General features: G+C 44.4%; 1 protein-coding gene across 3 annotated transcripts in view; it reads right to left on the bottom strand.

Moving 5' to 3' along the window:
* Window positions 1-1,741: 1,741 nt before the first annotated feature.
* Window positions 1,742-17,710, bottom strand: part of ARHGAP25 (Rho GTPase activating protein 25) — an 86,790-nt gene continuing 70,821 nt past the window's right edge. For all 3 annotated transcript variants that reach the window (XM_066267296.1, XM_066267297.1, XM_066267295.1), the window contains 6 exons: window positions 14,271-14,403; window positions 13,385-13,458; window positions 11,404-11,525; window positions 10,149-10,345; window positions 6,930-7,462; window positions 1,742-3,880 (listed from right to left, as the gene is read on the bottom strand). In XM_066267296.1, the coding sequence (XP_066123393.1) occupies window positions 3,673-3,880; window positions 6,930-7,462; window positions 10,149-10,345; window positions 11,404-11,525; window positions 13,385-13,458; window positions 14,271-14,403 (1,267 nt within the window). In that variant the 3' untranslated portion in view covers window positions 1,742-3,672. The remainder of the gene's footprint in view (window positions 3,881-6,929; window positions 7,463-10,148; window positions 10,346-11,403; window positions 11,526-13,384; window positions 13,459-14,270; window positions 14,404-17,710) is intronic.

The following is a 17,710-nucleotide window of genomic DNA, read 5'->3' as shown; positions in this document are numbered from 1 at the left end:
ACATTTGTGTTGGTTTTCTCTGCACATTCCTTGTCTGAAGTCACTCGGCAGCCCTCTCGGATGCTGGCCAACCGCCAGCTTGGGCCCTCGAGTGAGAGGCAGCTGCATCTCCATTCTTGAACATCCTTCCACCGTCTTCCCCAACAGGATGAAGGTTTTCATGAGCTTTTTATAGAGGCAGTCCATTTGAATTGCAGGGCCAGCCTCTGAGTGCTCTCTCTGCTCCCCACCAAGCACATGGCCTGACCTCTGATGGTATCTGCAGCGGAAGCGGTGGAATGTGGAAGTTTATACGATGACAGCGCATGCACATCCTCCTGTCTTAGCCGGGGGAGCGCAGCCAGCGCCCTCTGCGCCCTGCTGCTCCTTGCTTGTCCTCCCGCTCAGTAGCTTAAGGAATCGGTCAAAACAACAACAAAAATGTTTATTGCTTGCATCCTATGCAGCAGGCTCTGTACTAATAATGTCGCACTGGGTCTCTCCAGGCCTCAGACTCTGACCAAAATCCACTGAAAGGGAATTGCAATGTCTGAGTGTTTGTTCTCACTGCTCAAATTCAAATGTGGAACTCCTAATCCCCAAAGATGATGATATTAAGAAGTGGGGCCATTGGGCAATTCATAAATAATAAAGGTGGAGCCCCTGTGAGTGGGATTAGTGACTTATAAAAGTGACCCTACAGAGATCCCTAGCTTCTTGCACCATGTGAAGATACAAGGACAATTATGCAACTTAGACGACAGCCCTCACCTGGCCCTGGTTTTAGACTTCCAGGTTCCAGAACTGTGACAAATGAATACCCTCTAGTCTGGGGCATTTTGTTATAGCAACGTGAATGAGCCAGGACAGGAATCATCCCAGCCAACCCCTTAATGCACAGTATCCTCTCCAGTGCACACACATACTAGAAAACTATCACATCTATCCCAAACTCAAGAGAAAGGGACCTACTATGTGCCATGCTTGAGGTTTTAAGGGAAATGAAGAATTTTAGTAGGAAGAGGGCAAGGGGTTTTAAAGTGCATATTGCAGACCTTTTTAGGCTCTCAGTCTCTGTGCACGTAGAGAAGGAGTAAGGTAAAGGGAGTAGGCGGCTGGAAAAAGGAAGATTTGGTAGCTATTGCCCATGGAAGGGCTTTGAAAGTAAAGGTGGGGCCCCAACAGAGCACCAATGACATAAGTCAGTCTCTGCGTTCTGCTTTCCAGAAACTGGCACCTTGGTCCAGATGAAGCTACCTTGTCATGCATCTCATATACACCCTTTTTGGGCATTGAATACAGTTTATTGCTCACAAGATGCCAGATCTTCTTTCCTGGCTCTTTGTTGGATTCATGAGGTCCTAGGGTCCTGGAAAAACTCTTTTCTGTGTTTCTCTTTTACGGGAGGTGGCATAGGAACCAGTGGTGACAGCTTAAGCAAGCAGGGCTCCCTCTTGGTCAGGAAGAGGAAGTGACACTCCAGCTTCTGAAGCTGGAAGGGCAGCTCTGCTATCTCACTCCACTGGGAGGGACAGGACCAGAGGCATCACAAGCCCAGGAGGGAGTTGAAATTTCAACGTGGCCCTTCCACTCAGCCTGAGCTCTCACTCCAAGACCCAGCAAGGTCCTATAACATGGACCTCCCAACAACAGACTCCAGGCCTCCCTCTTTGCACCTTCAAATGTTTGTTCCCATTGGATTTGTGATGCCAGCTACTTCCTTCTTCAAGATTTTAGCACCCCAAGAATCAATGTGAGGAACTCACAGGAGGGAACACAGGCCTGGCAGAACTGCACACACTCATCAATGTGGATCAGGTGTTTGTTACTTTATAATTAAAAAAAAAGTAAACCCCAGCAAATCAAGTATTTTATTGCTTTACTTAATAAGGTTCCAAAATCATTCCCTCTGCCTCCCAATCTTCTGCAAGCAGGTTTCTGAGAGAATGTCCTCGGGGTTCTCCGCCCCGCTTTCCATCAGTCTGGTCCTCAGGGGCTGGGGGTGAGTGGATCAGGGCCTCAGTAGCAGGACTGAGAAATATTGACTCCTTCCCACCCCCATCTGTACTTTTCACTCTGTGAGCAGTATGTCATGGCCACCAGCAGGGGGAAACTAACGAGAGTGAAGAACACAAAGAGAGGAGGGGAAAAAAGGAGAAAATGAAGGGAGGAAAGGAAAAATGAAGGAGACACAGATGTTGGGAAAGGCTGACCTTTCCCTGTGGTCATCACAGATTTCAAGCCACTGATTAAACCATGTGCTTCGATAGTTCGTTTATGGGAGCAGCAGGATGACACATAGAAACCTAGTGCGGGTGTACCTGCTGGGAAATTGGGCCACTGGTCCCCAGAGCTGTAAGCATACTTGAGAACATTTGTCTATATTTGTTTTGTATCTGATTATCCCATTTATGTTCCGTATCTGTTTTATAATATACTGCTCACAAAAATTAAGGGATATTTCAAAATGAATATGAAGCGATAAAATATCCCCTAATTTTTGTGACTAGTGACATAGCAATACAGTAATAGGGCATATATAATTTATAAATACATAAATTTTCTTAAGTTAGGAGGTGTATGCGCAAATATTTTCTACTAATGGGGTACATGGTCAAAATAGCTTGGAGTCCACCTCACTAGAAATCCATTAAAGACTCTACCATCCTACCTAGCAAAGTCTGGGGCCTCACCAGGGGCCTCTGCCAAGCTGGCTTAATGTAGAAGAAAAAGTCAGCTGTCTACAAAAGTCTAGTGCCTCATGTCCTTTTGAAGGGTGAAATCTTGTATTTTGGTGAAAGAAAAAAATATCCTATTATGATTGTTATTGTGTAACTCCCCAACCAACCTTTAAGGAAATCACATGGGAGTGGGTCCGCCCCATGTTATGGCCACTGAAAGGCAAGGAAGGACTGGCATCCAGCCTGCGTCCTGCTCAGCAAGCCACGTGCCTGGAGACTGGCCTGTCTGCCCGGGGAAGGGGACCTTTTACTAACTCTCACAGAGGTGCATGAATCAACAGCCCTATTTTTTTTCTTTCTTTTTTTTTTTTTTTTTTTGCTTTATTTAAATATAATTTTCTCATTGATTTTGCTTTCATAAATACAGTGTTTTGCTCATTTTCTCTTAGTCTAATAATAATTTTGGGTTCCCAATCACCAGGAGATGGGAGTGGTGTGTCACTGTGGAAATGGTTGAAGGGGCTCTGGCTTCCGCAGGGGCAACCCCTCAAAACCATCCCAGGCACTCAAAAGCCCAAAATGTTTTCAGCCCCTGTGTCTCAGCGATGCCCCGAGGCCATCTGACTAGGTGAATTGTCCCACACAGTCCATCCTCAATTGGGTGCAGCCGGTCCCCCAGGTCGTGGGATGTGACCTGCATCAGATGTCTCCATTGGACACAGTCATCCAGCCATGGAAGGTTCCGTTTCACTCAGCCTGAGACCACTACGGAATAATGACGCAATCTTCCTGAATGCAGCCTCAGGCAGTCATACATGTCCACGTATGTCCCCGCTCACCCTTATCTTCCTGCAAATTCCACTGATTTATTTACTGGGAAATGTGATGTTTGCCCCCCATATGTCTTCTGCTTTTAGGGAGTAATTCTGTTCCCCAGCCACTGGGTAGCAAGAAGAAAGGAGCAGCGCTGGGCCTCTGCGGGCTCCCTCTGCTGTACTTTTGGGACCTTCCTTCATGCATCGATCTTGGGCTCCTTCATCGATTTGACGAATTCCTTGACTTCTTCTTCCAAGATTTTGTTCCTCCTCTCAACATCCTCCCGGGAGCGCTCCACATTGCGGAGGCTGATTTCCAAGGCTGCTGACTTCTTCTTCTCCTTCTCCAGTTCTTCATTGAACCTCACCACCTTAGCCCAGACATCATAATTTTCCTTCTCAAGGCTGCAAGAATGGAAAAAGGAATAAAAGGACTGGGTGTGACTTCTAGACTCCCCCTTCACCCTTGCTCACCACCTCCTCTGTCCATTCTCCTTTCCACATCTCAAGACCCAGACCCTACCTGTCCCACTCACTGTATTTCCCCGTGTATAAGACGCTCACATGTATAAGACACACCTTAATTTGGGGGCCCGAAATTTGAAAAATAATGTATTCCATAGTTATTGAACTCAAGTTTCATTCATCATAAAATTCATACAACTCCTCATCACTGTCAAAACTCCCGTCCATTAGATTGTCCTCCTCTGTGTCTGATGACGAATCACTGTCTTCAACAATGAGTGCAAAAACAAGCACGAAAAAGCGGGAAATGCAAGTAAAAATGTCTACAACCACTGGATAAGATGCACCCAGTTGTTAAGACCACAAATTTTTGGGGGGAAAAAAGGTGCGTCTTATACATGGGGGAATACAGTATTCACATCCCAACCCCCATGTGAGCACTTCTTAGGAAACCTGAATCCCCAGAGCAGGTCTGAGCCCTTGTTTTGTCATTAAACACCATCTTGTGACATCTCTTGCATTGTTGTATTTCTTTTTTTTTCTTTTTTCTTTTTTTTTGTATTTTTCTGAAGCTGGAAACGGGTAGAGACCGTCAGACAGACTCCCGCATGCGCCCGACCGGGATCCACCCGGCACGCCCACCAGGGGCGATGCTCTGCCCACCAGGGGGCGACGCTCTGCCCCTCCGGGGCGTCGCTCTGTTGAGACTAGAGCCACTCTAGCACCTGGGGCAGAGGCCAAGGAGCCATCCCCAGCGCCCGGGGCCATCTTTGCTCCAATGGAGCCTCGGCTGCGGGAGGGGAAGAAAGAGACAGAGAGGAAGGAGAGGGGGAGGGGTGGAGAAGCAGATGGGCGCTTCTCCTGTGTGCCCTGGCTGGGAATCGAACCCGGGACTTCTGCACGCCAGGCCGACGCTCTACCACTGAGCCAACCAGCCAGGGCCACATTGTTGTTTTTCACGTCATTTTACGTTTTGTATCTTCTACCAGATAATAGTCTTGGAAAGAAGGGCCCATGTCTACTTAGGTATATTTCACACACACACCCCAGCACCTTGCATCAGTCCTGTTCATAAAGATGTTGATCGACTGCTGAAGCCCCATCCATACTCCAGATTCCCAACACCTTTGTACACACGAGTGCCTCCTCAACCGGCTTCAGTGGTGAGTACCAACCAGCACCTTCTCTTATTAAGGCCTCCTAGGGATCAAGATTTGGAGAAGTCCAGGGCACCTCCCTTTGAGAGCAGCAGTCCTGGGAGTCCCACCCTCACTTCTGAGTCCTGCTCCAGGTGGAGAATCCGCTGGAGTCCTGAACCCAGAGAATTTTCACTGTTACTGGCCCAAATCCTAGTCTAGTCCCAGGTGCCCCCCTGCCAGGCTGAGCTGAATTAACTCCTAGAAATTTGAGTCCACATACCATTTTTTTAAGCCAAAAGAGGGAACTTCAGGCCTGTGGGAAGGTTGCGCGATTAGAGATTGACTTCAGAATTTCACTCTGAGAGGTGCTGCCTCCCTGCTCCCGTAACAGACAGACAATTTTATAAGGAGATTTGAGCTCCCATTTGAACCCCTGCCTGAGTGCCGTCTTCAAGGGCTTTGTCCCAATCTGCATTTAATGGCCCATCTTCAGAGCTTTGTCTACCACTGCCTTTTACTTCTTGAAGCTAAACTAGTCTCATTCTTCTGGCCCTCCCATTTCAAATCTCGTTTCCTTCTCTGAATTATCCATACACCTTGTGCTTTGAGAAGCATCTAAATGAGACACTGCTAGCTCCTGACCAGTGATTTCAAGTAAGATCTGAGTGGGCTTGGGAGTTGGCTGACCCAGGTTCAAATCCCTGCCTCACCAATGATTAGTTGTGCAATTTTCAGGGATCTTTTTGTCCTTCCTGAAGCCCATTTCCCCTGTAAAATGGGACCATTGCCTATTTCAGACGATGGCTCTGGGGACTGCCTGGAAAGTTGTGTCTGAAGCATGAAGCTTTGGCACTGCGGACTGTCACTTCTCCCGCTGCCAAGGATGGGAGGTCCCTGCCGGTGGATTCAGAAGGCTGTTCAATTCAGGAGGAGTGGCCGGCCTGGTGGCAGCTGGCTGTTTCCCTACCTTGTCAATGACACTTATATTTGAGTACAGTGGCGTCTTCTCCAGGACTGCTTTGGTCATTGCCAAGGTGTTGCACAAGTCTTGTATTTCCACAAATGACTGATGTGTGCTCCGGCCTCCTGCATTCTCTGCCCTCTCTCCTGTCAGTCACTCCCTCCTGCTCTAGCCCTCCAGTGCCTGGTGTGCATGAACACACGGACCCACTCCCCTCCCCTGGCCTCCGCTGTTCTGGTTCCCTCTGCCTGGCCTGCTTTTCCCTTATATGTAGACCCGACTTGTTCCCTCTTCTCCAGTTCTTTACTTTAATGCCTTCTTCTCAGTGAGGCCTTTCTGACCACCCTGTTTAACACTGGAACCCCCTTCCTGAACCCCCACCTCCTACCCTGCTTTATTTCCCTCCATGGCATTTTCCACAGAGCATATATTTCATTACTTGTTTGTATTGATTGTTGTTACTGCTAGAAGGAAAGCTCTGTTGCATCGGGACTCCTATTTTGTTCAGTGCTATTGCCCAATATCTGGGATGCTACCTACCACACAATAGGTGCTCAGTAAGTACTTTCAAAATGGATAAATCACATTAATACAAAAAAAAGTTTAAATTCCTCTTAATTCATTAGGATATGTTGATCTTCAAAGAATCACTATTTGGAAATAGTTGATTAAGCTACTTAAGCTATGTAACTTTTCATGAAATCAATTTAAAGAGTAGAATTTTCACTAATGTAGTCATCTCATGATGCCCTTTACCCTGTTCCCTATTAGGCCTAACTGCTGCATTCTCTAAACTGGAGGTTTATAATGTCACCTCTTGGGCAGATGAGAACAACCTTATTGTTTCTAAAGATGGAAGCTATGCAGCTCCCCTCTGTATGTGACTGACCTTTTAATCTGTTCCTCAAACGTTTGTTTCTGTGTTTCTATTTCCTTTCGCAGCTCCTGGACCATCCTTTGCAAAGATTCAAGTTCCTCCCCTCCAGAGTTCTTTGTCCCAAGCCCAGTTTCAGAGTTTGGGCTGGAAAGAGTATCTCTCTTGGAGTCACAGGCGCAGGAAGAGGGTGCGCCCGTTTCATTCCCAGGGGACCCTGGCTGGGCAGGGATGTTGTCATAGGCGGAAGTCCTCTGGGAGTCAGAAAAATTTGCCACACCTTGAGACATCGTTCTCCTATGCCCTTCCCCTGCCTTCACCTCCGAAGACGGTGACCAGAACTCATTTTTAAAGATCTCCACTTTGCTGCTGTTGGCACCTTGGAACGCTGCTGTCAGGAAACATTTCCGATTAGGGAGTGTCTGAGTCCTTTTCCGTGACTGCAGCTTCCAATCTCCTGGCTTTTCCTTGGGAGCTTTGCTACTGTCTTTTAGACACTCGTCACTCGGCTGTTGTCCAGTGGGGCTGGCTGCTTCTGAGTCGCTGGTCTAGGATAAAACGGCCACAAATGTTACATGGGTTCTCCCCACATGTGTCATATTCCCTAGAAAAGAGTGAGAAGCTTGAAAGAAGGTATCTCTGGGCTGCACACCTATGAAAGTTTTACCTAGAACACCATCTATCTCTTCATTTGTCACATTAGTTGATTATCTAACTGGCATTTTCTTTCTAAAAGGATATTGTACTTGAAGGAATACATATTCCAGGGTAAAGCACTGGCAAAAAACATTGTATGTTTGTGGTAAAAGAGTCCTAAACCAGGAGTCTTTAATAACTTTAGAATGGGAAGATTTTTCTAACTATAACTCAAAATCCAGAAGCTATGAAAGGAAAGTTTGATCAATTGAACCTATATGGCATGACCCCCCCCCAAAAAAAAAAAACTAAAAAGAACAAAATTAAAACAAAGAAATCATTATCTACTAAATCAAGTAAGGAATGACAAACTGGCAAAAAATATTTGCAATGCATATCACATTCTGCCTAATATATAAAGTTGGTAAAAATTGAGAAGAAAAAGACCAATCAATGGGCAAAAGACAAGATAAGACAGTTTATAGAGGAAAATGCAGTTGGCCCTTACACAGAAGAAAAGGTGTTTGGACTCTCTTATAATAGGAGAAACTCAAACTAAAATTACAGGAATATCAGTTCTAACCTATCAAAAGGACACCCCCCAAATGCCCCAAATTTTACAACACACCTCTGTTGGTGAAACTGTACGAAAACAGGTTATTTTATGCATTGCTGGGAGAAGTATAAAATGACACAAAATTTATTTGATAATTTTAGTAAAAATTACACATTACAAATCTATTTGCCTTCTAACTCAGTATCCCAGTTCTGAGAATTTATCCCAGAAATACATCTACATACAAAATGAAGCATGGTCAAGGTTATTATTGCAGCCTTATTTGTAGAACCAACGAATGAAAACAACCTGTTTATCTATGGGAGCTGGTTAAGTAGATTATGGTACAAGTACAGAGTGGAACACTATAGACCTGCTAAAAACATGAAGTCATACGAGTTAGCGGTCTGTGTATTGGTATGAAAGGTCTCCAGTCTATACATTAAGTGGGAAAATTCAAGATATAGAGTGGAGTGTGTGTGTGTGAGTGTGAGTGTATGTGTGTGTGTGAGTGTGTGTAAAGACAGAGAGAACATGAGAGGAGAGATTATGTTTCATTTTGTGTAAAAAGGGAGGTAAATAACAATTTACATTCATATCTGGTTATATTTTCATAAAAAAACACTGGAAAGATAAATAAGAAACTAATAAAGGCAGGGAAGGATAGAGTAGGTGGAGATAGAAGTGGGAGCAGGATTCTCAGTGGAGCTCTTTTTTTTTCTTTTTTTCTTTTTTTCAACCATGTTTATATATTATATATTTTTAAGTTAAATTAAAAAGAGAATGAGCCCTAAATTAAAATCAGAAAATCAGGACTGAAGCTCTCCTAACCCTTTCAGCTAATTAATTGCTTTAGCTATCTCCTCTGGAGTCAGAATTACCTGGGTCTTGAGGTGAGAATAAGATCTAAAGCTCATTCTGGAACATTCTAGTGCTGCTACCTTGGGCCATCTCGTCAACCTCCCAGAGATTCAGGTCCTCAGATAAAAAACATACGTGATAAATTCTGCACTACAGAGTTATGGTGAAGGCTGCAGAGGTAATCTATTTAAACTTCCCAGCACAATGTCTGCCCATAGCTTCCCATACTGTTAAAATCAACAGCAGGACCCCATGAAATGAGCATAACAGTGGCTAGTTTCAAGGACGGCCAGAGTGATTCCATCATATGAGGCATGAGCATTTCTAAATATTCATTTTTGAGTGTTAGTAAGATGCATTGTGTCCAGATAGCACCTAAAAAATATCACTAACCCTACTACTGCCTACTTTTTTCCCCTTTCTTAATCATTCTCAGGGTTAAAAGTACTACAGGTAACTTATATTACCTGGTCAACCCCAAATTTTAAATTCATGTATTGGTCACACATAAAGAATTAGGCTACTATATAAAGTTCACATGTTCTTTTATTTTTTTTAGAAAAATTGTTTCTATAAATATATAAAAATATTTGACCTTTATAAATCATTGCCCTCAAATAATCTAAATCTCAGAGTCTGCAGAGTTTTCTGACATTGGGAACGTGAGCCCTAGCCCCTTAGTACAAATGAGGGGGTTGACATTGCTGAGACAGCTTATCAGGGAATGAGAAATATTACACGAACACATCACATCCTCTGAGAAAGAAATCACGTTTCATGGGTTAGCAGGAAACCAGTTCTATCTGAACTTTGAGCCAGAATTCTCAACAACCCTCACTAAAGCATTTATAAGGTGGTATATCTTTTTCCCCATTGAACTTCCCTAGATTTTGTTTTAAAGTGTTTTTCCTAAGGAGCGGCTTCGGTGAAGAGACCCACTGCTTATTCATCTGCTGATTGGTACACAGATCACTAATTCTACCTCCAGGATGCAAACAGAGAGTAGATTTTGAAAGAGAGTCCAAGCTTTCAAGATGCATTCAGATGAGTCTGTGCCAGCCATGTCCACGGCCACAGCATCATCCAAACTCCCCAAGCTGCCCACCAGAGCAGCTCCTACCCGAAACGGCCTGGGTGGAAGGAAGAGTCAGGGGGCAGGAGGAAGGATCGCTGCACCTTACCATGGTGCTGAAGCTGTCTGTCCTAGAAATCGGGGCGTCTTCAGAGGCATCCCAGCCCACAGAGCTTCGAGCCACCGGAGGCTTCTTGGGGTCATTTTGAGGGGCTGGGGGTGACAAGGGTGCATCTTTGGACTTGGGGAAGAGGACTTCATGATCTCTGATCATCATGGTCATCACTCTTTGGACTTGAGGCGTCCCTGAAAGAAAAAAGGTATCTGCAGTGCCGGACTCTGGGGCAGGAGCAGGCAGTCCTCAAGGGTCTCTATCCAGGGGATGTCTCCAAAAGTAGCTCTGAAACCACAGGGACCCTAAAGGACCTCATTTTGCTCCTCCTATGAACCTTCTTCATTGCTTAGGATAGGAGATTGTGGTAAAAGAGATGGAGTAGAAGAAGGATATGGATTAAGGTAGAAAAAGGTTATTTTCAGCCTACACACCATCAGATCAGTCTTAAATTAGGAAACTAGCAACTGAACAGAAAAAAAAAACAAAAAAAACTAACGTGGTTTTCAGAATGACATCCAATTTCTTACTGCACCCATAGTGAATATGTGTCCCACATATCGCTTCCCTAAATCCATGAGACACCAGCATTCTCTGGTTCTCTGGCAGGACTTTTGCTCACTGATCTAAGACAGCCTCAGAAGCCTTTTCAACATAGCTTTACAAGTAGCCTTTTCGTGAGTTGACTTATATAATGAAACTTGTTTGTTCTCTTTGGCTATAGGTATTTAAACAATAGTAGATTAAGAAACACTAGCTGTTTTCATGATGGCCTTACTGTGCAACCATTAGGTAAATCTTTAACCTCTGCTGTGATCTGGAAAATGGAAATAATTCCTGACCTGCCTACTTCACAGTTCAGACAAGATAATCAGCTGAAAATTCATGGCAAGGTGCAGATCAGTGCTAAAACCAGAGGTGGATTTAATGGTGGCCGCAATGGGCACATGCCCTGGGCCCCGACTTCTGCAGGGCACCACAGGACCACAACTTTACAGTTTTTCTAATGACACCAAGTTTGGTTTCATATGTGAAATTTTAACATTAATAGTACATAATATTTTTTATTTATTTAAAAATATGGTTAACATGTATTTTTATTCTCCCTACCTCTCTCTTTTTAAGGGGCCAAATATTTTCTTCTGTTCCCCGGGCCTCTACCGACTTTAATCCATGTCTGGCTAAAACATAAGGCTAGAGTTGTCACTGATGTCAGTTCCTCTGTGTCTGCCTTACCACAGGACCAGCGTACCTCTCATAATCACAGCAGGGTCTTCTACCTTTGACCTGATGAGGTTCACTCCAATCACAGTAGCCAGATTTTCCACGCTCATCTTGTTAACAGCACAGTTCAGCTGGATTTCATGTAGGAACCTGTGGACAGCCAGGAAATCCCCAAGTAGGAAATAAGAAGTTGCCAGAAGAAAGTACTTCCAGGTACCAATCAGATCTCAGAGGGATCCCAACTCTCCTCCTGACCTCAGGAATGGGATCAGCCTGCTCTTCCTACAAGAGTTTAGCTTCAGCCTGAAAGATTCAAGATCAAGGAAGAATAGAAAGCAGGAGGGTCCTGCCCAGCTGCAATGGTGGGCTTGGGTTGGGTGCAGGGAGGGGAGTCATTGGTAGAAGGCAGGATCCAGTTCAGGGAGCTAAAAGGAGACTATAAGGACCAAAATGGATATTCGGCTGCCCCTTGTCCTGCTTCTATAAGCTTCTATCCCAGGCTCTCTGCACCCATCCCACCCAAGTCTCTAGAGAGGAAAATCACAGAGTTGGGAATCAACAGCGCTCCCTTGCTCTCATCCTCTGAGTATAGCACCATGCACCACAAATTCTCAGCAGGTGCTCAATAGTTAACAAAAGTAACAATTAATTGTTACTATAATCCTACCCATTTGAGGCATACTGTTCTCAGATTCTCAATTAAAAACTAAACAGATCAACAAAGGAATTTCTAAATATTTTTTCTAAAAACCATTTTTAAATGACTAGGCTGACCCAACAAAAATTCCAAATACTGAGAAATTATCAAATTAATGCTAATGTTCAAATGAGGAAACGTGATGGAATATCATGAAGTTATTTATAATCTTATTTTATAACATAGGAAAATCCTCACAGTGGAGCATTAAGCCAAAAAAGAAAGTAGAATACAAATATATGTGTGTATGTGTGTGTATATATATATTTGGTATAAAAATTGTTTTAGTACATTTGTATTGATCTCTGTAAAAATCTATCACAGAAACATCCAGAAGGAAAAAGCCCAAGAGTTAATGGTGATTTTTGTTACAGGAGTAGATTGTAAATAATTTTTATTTCTTATTTATTTATTTTATTAAGTGAGAGGCAGGGAGGCAGAGGCAGACTCCCGCATGCACCCTGACCGGGATCCACCCAAACCAGACAATAGATACTCTGCCTGTCTGGGCCGCTGCTCCATTGCTCCACAACAGAGTCATTTTTTTAGTGCCTGAGGCGAGGCCTGGCCATCCTTAGTGCTCAGGGCCAACTTTGCTCGAACCCTTCGAGCCATGGCTACAGGAAGGGAAGAAGGAAAGGGGAGAAGCAGGCGGTCACTTCTCCTGTGTGCCCTGACCAGGAATCGAACCCAGGACATCTACCTGCTGGGCTGTTTTACCACTGAGCTAACCAGTGAGGGCCTTTTATTTCTTATTAAAAGAATGTTGCATTTTCCTGATTTTCAAATCAAGCACATATCACTTTTTGTAATGTGGAAACAAAAACAAATTATCTTTTAGAAGTTAATATGAATTTTAGCCCTGTCTAGCATGGATATTCAGGCTCCCAACTCGGCCAGACCTGGGTCCATGCACATGCTACACACTGCCCCAGAGGTGGTACACAGCAGGTCCTCAGGAGGGGGAGCTGAAAGGGTGGCCTGGAGTGCACGTCCCTGGGGCACTAAGTTGAAGATGGGAGATCCTTCTAGAAACATTATAAAGATTCTGCGTTCTACTGCATGCCCCAGGACTGGGCAGAACTAGGGAAGGTCTGAGGAGGAAGCATGTACATTTTATGTGCTGATCAGATTTTCAGGGGATCCTTTAAATTATCTTGTAGATACAGGAAACTACGTAGAAGCTATGCAGAGTTGACCTTCTGAAGGTCTGAACAAGAATCTCTGAGTTCACAGAGACACTCTTTCTTTATCCAGTAACTTCCTACTGACAGGACTGAAAACTCTGAGGCTGATACCAGGGGAACCTTACCTGCAAGTGTAGCTCAGGAGGCTGTAGTTGTCTCGAGGAAGGAGAGAAAGCTGCTTAATCAGCTCCTGCTGAGCCTGGAAAGAGATTTGAACACCAGTAAATGAGCCTGCTCCCTCGCCAGCGGTGAGAACCTGGAACATAATTGGTGTGTCTGTGTAGAAGTAGCGCTTGGGTGTTACTGGAGTGTTGCATCTCAAGCATTTATTAAGCAAACAATTATTCTGAGAATGAGTTGTTGAACAATCCTGGCCTCAGGGTAGCACCGGGAAGGGAGCATGATAACAAACAAACAAAAAGATAAGCCTCTCCATACTATCTCTTTTTTTGCAACTTTTGTGAATTTATAGTTATTTTAAAACAAAAAGTTATTGAAAAATACACACAAAACTACAAGAAGAGGAGCTACCACAGGGAACTATAGTACATACAGGCAGCTGAGGCTGAAAGAACAAAGAAAAGCTCCCTGTCCTCCTTCTCTCTGGCACATGCGTTTTTCGTAGGACCTTGTTTGACAGTCGTGGTCATCACAAAGCTCGTACATTCTGACCTCTCACCTGCTTTCCCAGCTAGTCAGCCTGACCTTGTGTCCCAGGGAGTCTCAACAAGGCCATGTTGCTTTAAACTCTTTGCAGGTGCATCCTCCTTCTTTTACTAATTTTAAAGTGACTTGTGGGTGTTTGATTATGGTCCAATTCTTTATTGGGTTATTACATCCCATGAAGGCAGTCACTCAGATCGGCTTTGTTTGCCTCTTGTTGCCAAGGAAGTTCCAGTTGGACCAAGTATCTCAACAAAAGGTATGAATCCCCAGAACTGCTGTTGTAGTGTGCTCAATAACCACCACCTTCTTTCCAAGCAAGACACCTAACGCCAATGAGATACCAACCTTGGCCTCATCTGCATTCATGAGCTGCCCACAGAGCAGGAACCCATCATACTGGCTCCAGGGAACCACCGGCTCTGGAAGGTCTCGGAGGTAGAGCTTTAACAGGGAGGCCACCGTGTGCACATCTGTATCTCTGGAAGAAAATGAGCAACGCCCTTTGAAAGCAAAACTCCAGAAGTCTCCACGCCTCCCCCCTGGTGATCCACTAAATAGAATCCCAGGTTTCAAAGGGGAGCTTTTCGGAGGAGCAGAGTCTAATAAAGGTACATTCAACCAATTGCTTTTATGAAATAATAACTCCCAACACTTTTTCCTTTATCTGTTCTACCCAACTGCCTCAAAGGAAAGTTCAAGGTCTGCTTTCTCATTAAACCTTCAACAGTTTAATCTTCATTGCTTTCTTCTTCCTCCAAGTCACTTAGCACCTCACAATTTATTCTGTATTTAGCATCTCACTTTTCATGTGATAACTGCTTTATATCCATGGTCCACTGATCTATTTGATCCTTCAGAGCCTTAAAATAGTTCTGGGATTCATTCAGATACTTATGCAATCATTAATTCAATTCACAAACATCGAAAGAAACCTCCAGGTGCAAGATATGTCAGCAGTGAACCCAAAGGACATACAGGACCCCTGGTCTCATTGAGCCAACCCCAGAGCTGGTGACCTAGTCATTACAATACTGTGTGGTTAGTACCACGACAAGGGAGTCCAGGACATGGGATCGTATGGAAATGTGGAAAGACGTTTAATGTAGAGTTGAGGAGCCACAGCAGACTCTTCAGACAAGATCTGTAGAGTGACAAGGAGTTACAGCAGCATGGGACATGCGGCATGCATATCAGCATAGAGGGTGTGGGCAGGAGACCCTGCTGCAAGAACTGAGACATCGTTCATCTGATCACTTGATTAGTAGACAGAGACCCAGGCTCTTCAGCTTCTCTGGTTTACAGTAAGGGTGGACACACCATGACCCAGGAGCCAAATCTGGCCCAGTTCCTGTATTTGTACAGCCAGCTGGCTAAGAATGGGTTTTACATTTTTAAATGATTGGGGAAATAACTCAGAAGAAGTTATTCACGGCATATGAAAAGCATATGAAATTTGAATTTCAGCATCCATGAATGAACGCTACAGGAACACAGCTACGCTTGTTTTTGTGTAGTTTCGGCTGCATTGGGAAAAGAACAGAGATGAAGTAGCTGCAGCAGAGATGGTCGAGCCCATATAACATAAATATTTCACAGGTGGCCCTTTAAAAACGGTCTGCTGACCCCTGGTTTACGGAGCTGTGCATTTATTCCACAGGGAAAATGAGTCTGAATTGACCATATACTTGAAGGTCATTAGTAAAGAAATATTGATTTATTTTATATCAAGAAAAAGTGGTGTTCTTAAAAGACAGTCCTGGTAGGATTTTGAAAGCTGTGATAAGAGGTTCAGATAATGAGTGTCTCAGCAGTTGGGAATATAGAACCAAACCTGCTGGGTGGAAATACCTCCTGGATGAGAGATGGGACAGTTAGGAGGAGAAGAAGGGAGGCAGCAGAAACAAGAACACCAGGACTAGACTAGAAAGCGCTGTCTTGGCATTTTGTGTAAATATTTTTTAAATGATTTTTGACACCAGCGGTAGGAGCGGTCTTCTGAAAGACTCCCCGTCAGAGCCTGTGAAGTCCACGCCTCCGCCGGCACAGGGCTCTGCTCCATGGCTGCCCTCAGGAAACCAAGGGGTGAGGATTCTTGGGGAAGACGCCCTTGCTGAGCCACCACCAAAAATATCCTGGGCAAAGCCCTCTTGTCAAAATACACAATAAGTTCCCAAGAAAGTGGCAAAAAGACAACCAGTTGACACCTTGCAGGAGTAGCATTCTCCTAATGTCCCTACATCTCAGACCATCAGCATCCTAATCAGCATCCAGGGTCTTCAATTTGGTTGGGGTCTCTCCCTCACCATACATCCAATTGATCTCCCAAATTCCCTCAATTTTATTATCCAAATGTCACATGAATCCCTCTGTGCCGCTCCCTTCCTTCCACTTCACACTTTCAGAAAGACGATGTTTCTTTGCCAGGGTTCTGCTCAACCTCCTCTCTAGCCTCCTGCCTCCGGGGTTTCATCCTCCATGCACTGTCCCCCCTGGCACAGCCCCCAGCACTCAAAACACACCCGTGACAAGTTTAGAAAACAGGAATTTGAAACGCGAAAACAGCATAGATGACAGTATAGATACTTCAAAGGAATAGTCAAACAACACAGTGAGCTATATAAATCATCTCAAAAGACAAATCCACAGAAAGCTGCCCGATTCATTTGACCAGGGGATGATAACTATTTCGCCTGGCTAACTCCTCATGCTTCTTTATTGTGTCTCAGCTTAAATGCCACTTTCTTGGGAACCTTCCTAAACCCACCAGACCATGTCAAAAGCCCCATTCTAAATTCTCATAGTACCATCTATTTTTTATTTTTAGCACTTAACTCAATGAAAATCAGATGGTTATTTCTGTACATTTTTTATTTAATACCTGTGCCCCGCTGGGGCAGGGCTGACTTAGATATCATTGTTATCGTCTACCTTTCCAGCATGGTATTTCCTGCGTTTGCTGTTCCTGCAACCTGACGGAACATCCTTAAATAATTTTCTAAATCAAGGGCTAAGAGCAAGTCAGGAGCCAGGTAGCTTCTGCGTTTAACCTCTGGTTCACCAGAGATTAGCCAAGGCCCCTCAGATGGCTCTGTCCACCCTTTCCTAAAGCACTGATCTTATAATGCCGCACATCTCTGTGTGTTTCTCATAGAAGTAATAGCTATGGAAATTGTATCAGCTTTGTGGCTGGGCTCTATCCAGCCTAGTAGAGATTGGACAGATTTTAAAAATCAGATTTATACCTTTAGTGAGAGCCAGACACACCTGTACTAGCATCTACCAAATTAGAGCACCTTTGTTCTTCTTCATTCTAGTGAAGCAATTTTGGGGAACTTGTGGTGAGACTGCACATATGACCAAGGGAGAGGGTCTAGATGAGTACCTGCAAGAGTCATGTGGACCCAGGAGTCAGTCCTGGGAAGAGCCTGAAGAACCTTCCCATCCCTGGATGTGTGAGCCCCTCAGTTCTGGCGGTGGAGATGCACGACAATATTCTTCCTTCCAGCCCCAAATATGTCTTGCATCAAAGACTTTGACTCGACCACCCACGCAGATTTTATAGATGCATTAAGCCCCAGCCCAGGGCAGGTATTTGGCAAACCCCTGAAATCACCTCCATTCCCCTTGGCTGACTTCACATTGCTTTTGCAACAACCCACTTATATCTTTTGATCAACTCAAAGCTAGTTAAAAACATAAAAAGAAAACTGAATATAAAAGTGTCAAGCTTAATTGAACAGGAGGCTGATAATGAGAAGCAGTCTATGGTGCTGCCAAGGTCCTTA

Source organism: Saccopteryx bilineata, chromosome 3, assembly GCF_036850765.1.
Source record: "Saccopteryx bilineata isolate mSacBil1 chromosome 3, mSacBil1_pri_phased_curated, whole genome shotgun sequence".
NCBI lineage: Eukaryota > Metazoa > Chordata > Mammalia > Chiroptera > Emballonuridae > Saccopteryx > Saccopteryx bilineata.
The sequence above is the reverse complement of the archived record's forward strand: the minus strand, read 5'-3'. Positions and strand labels throughout refer to the sequence as shown.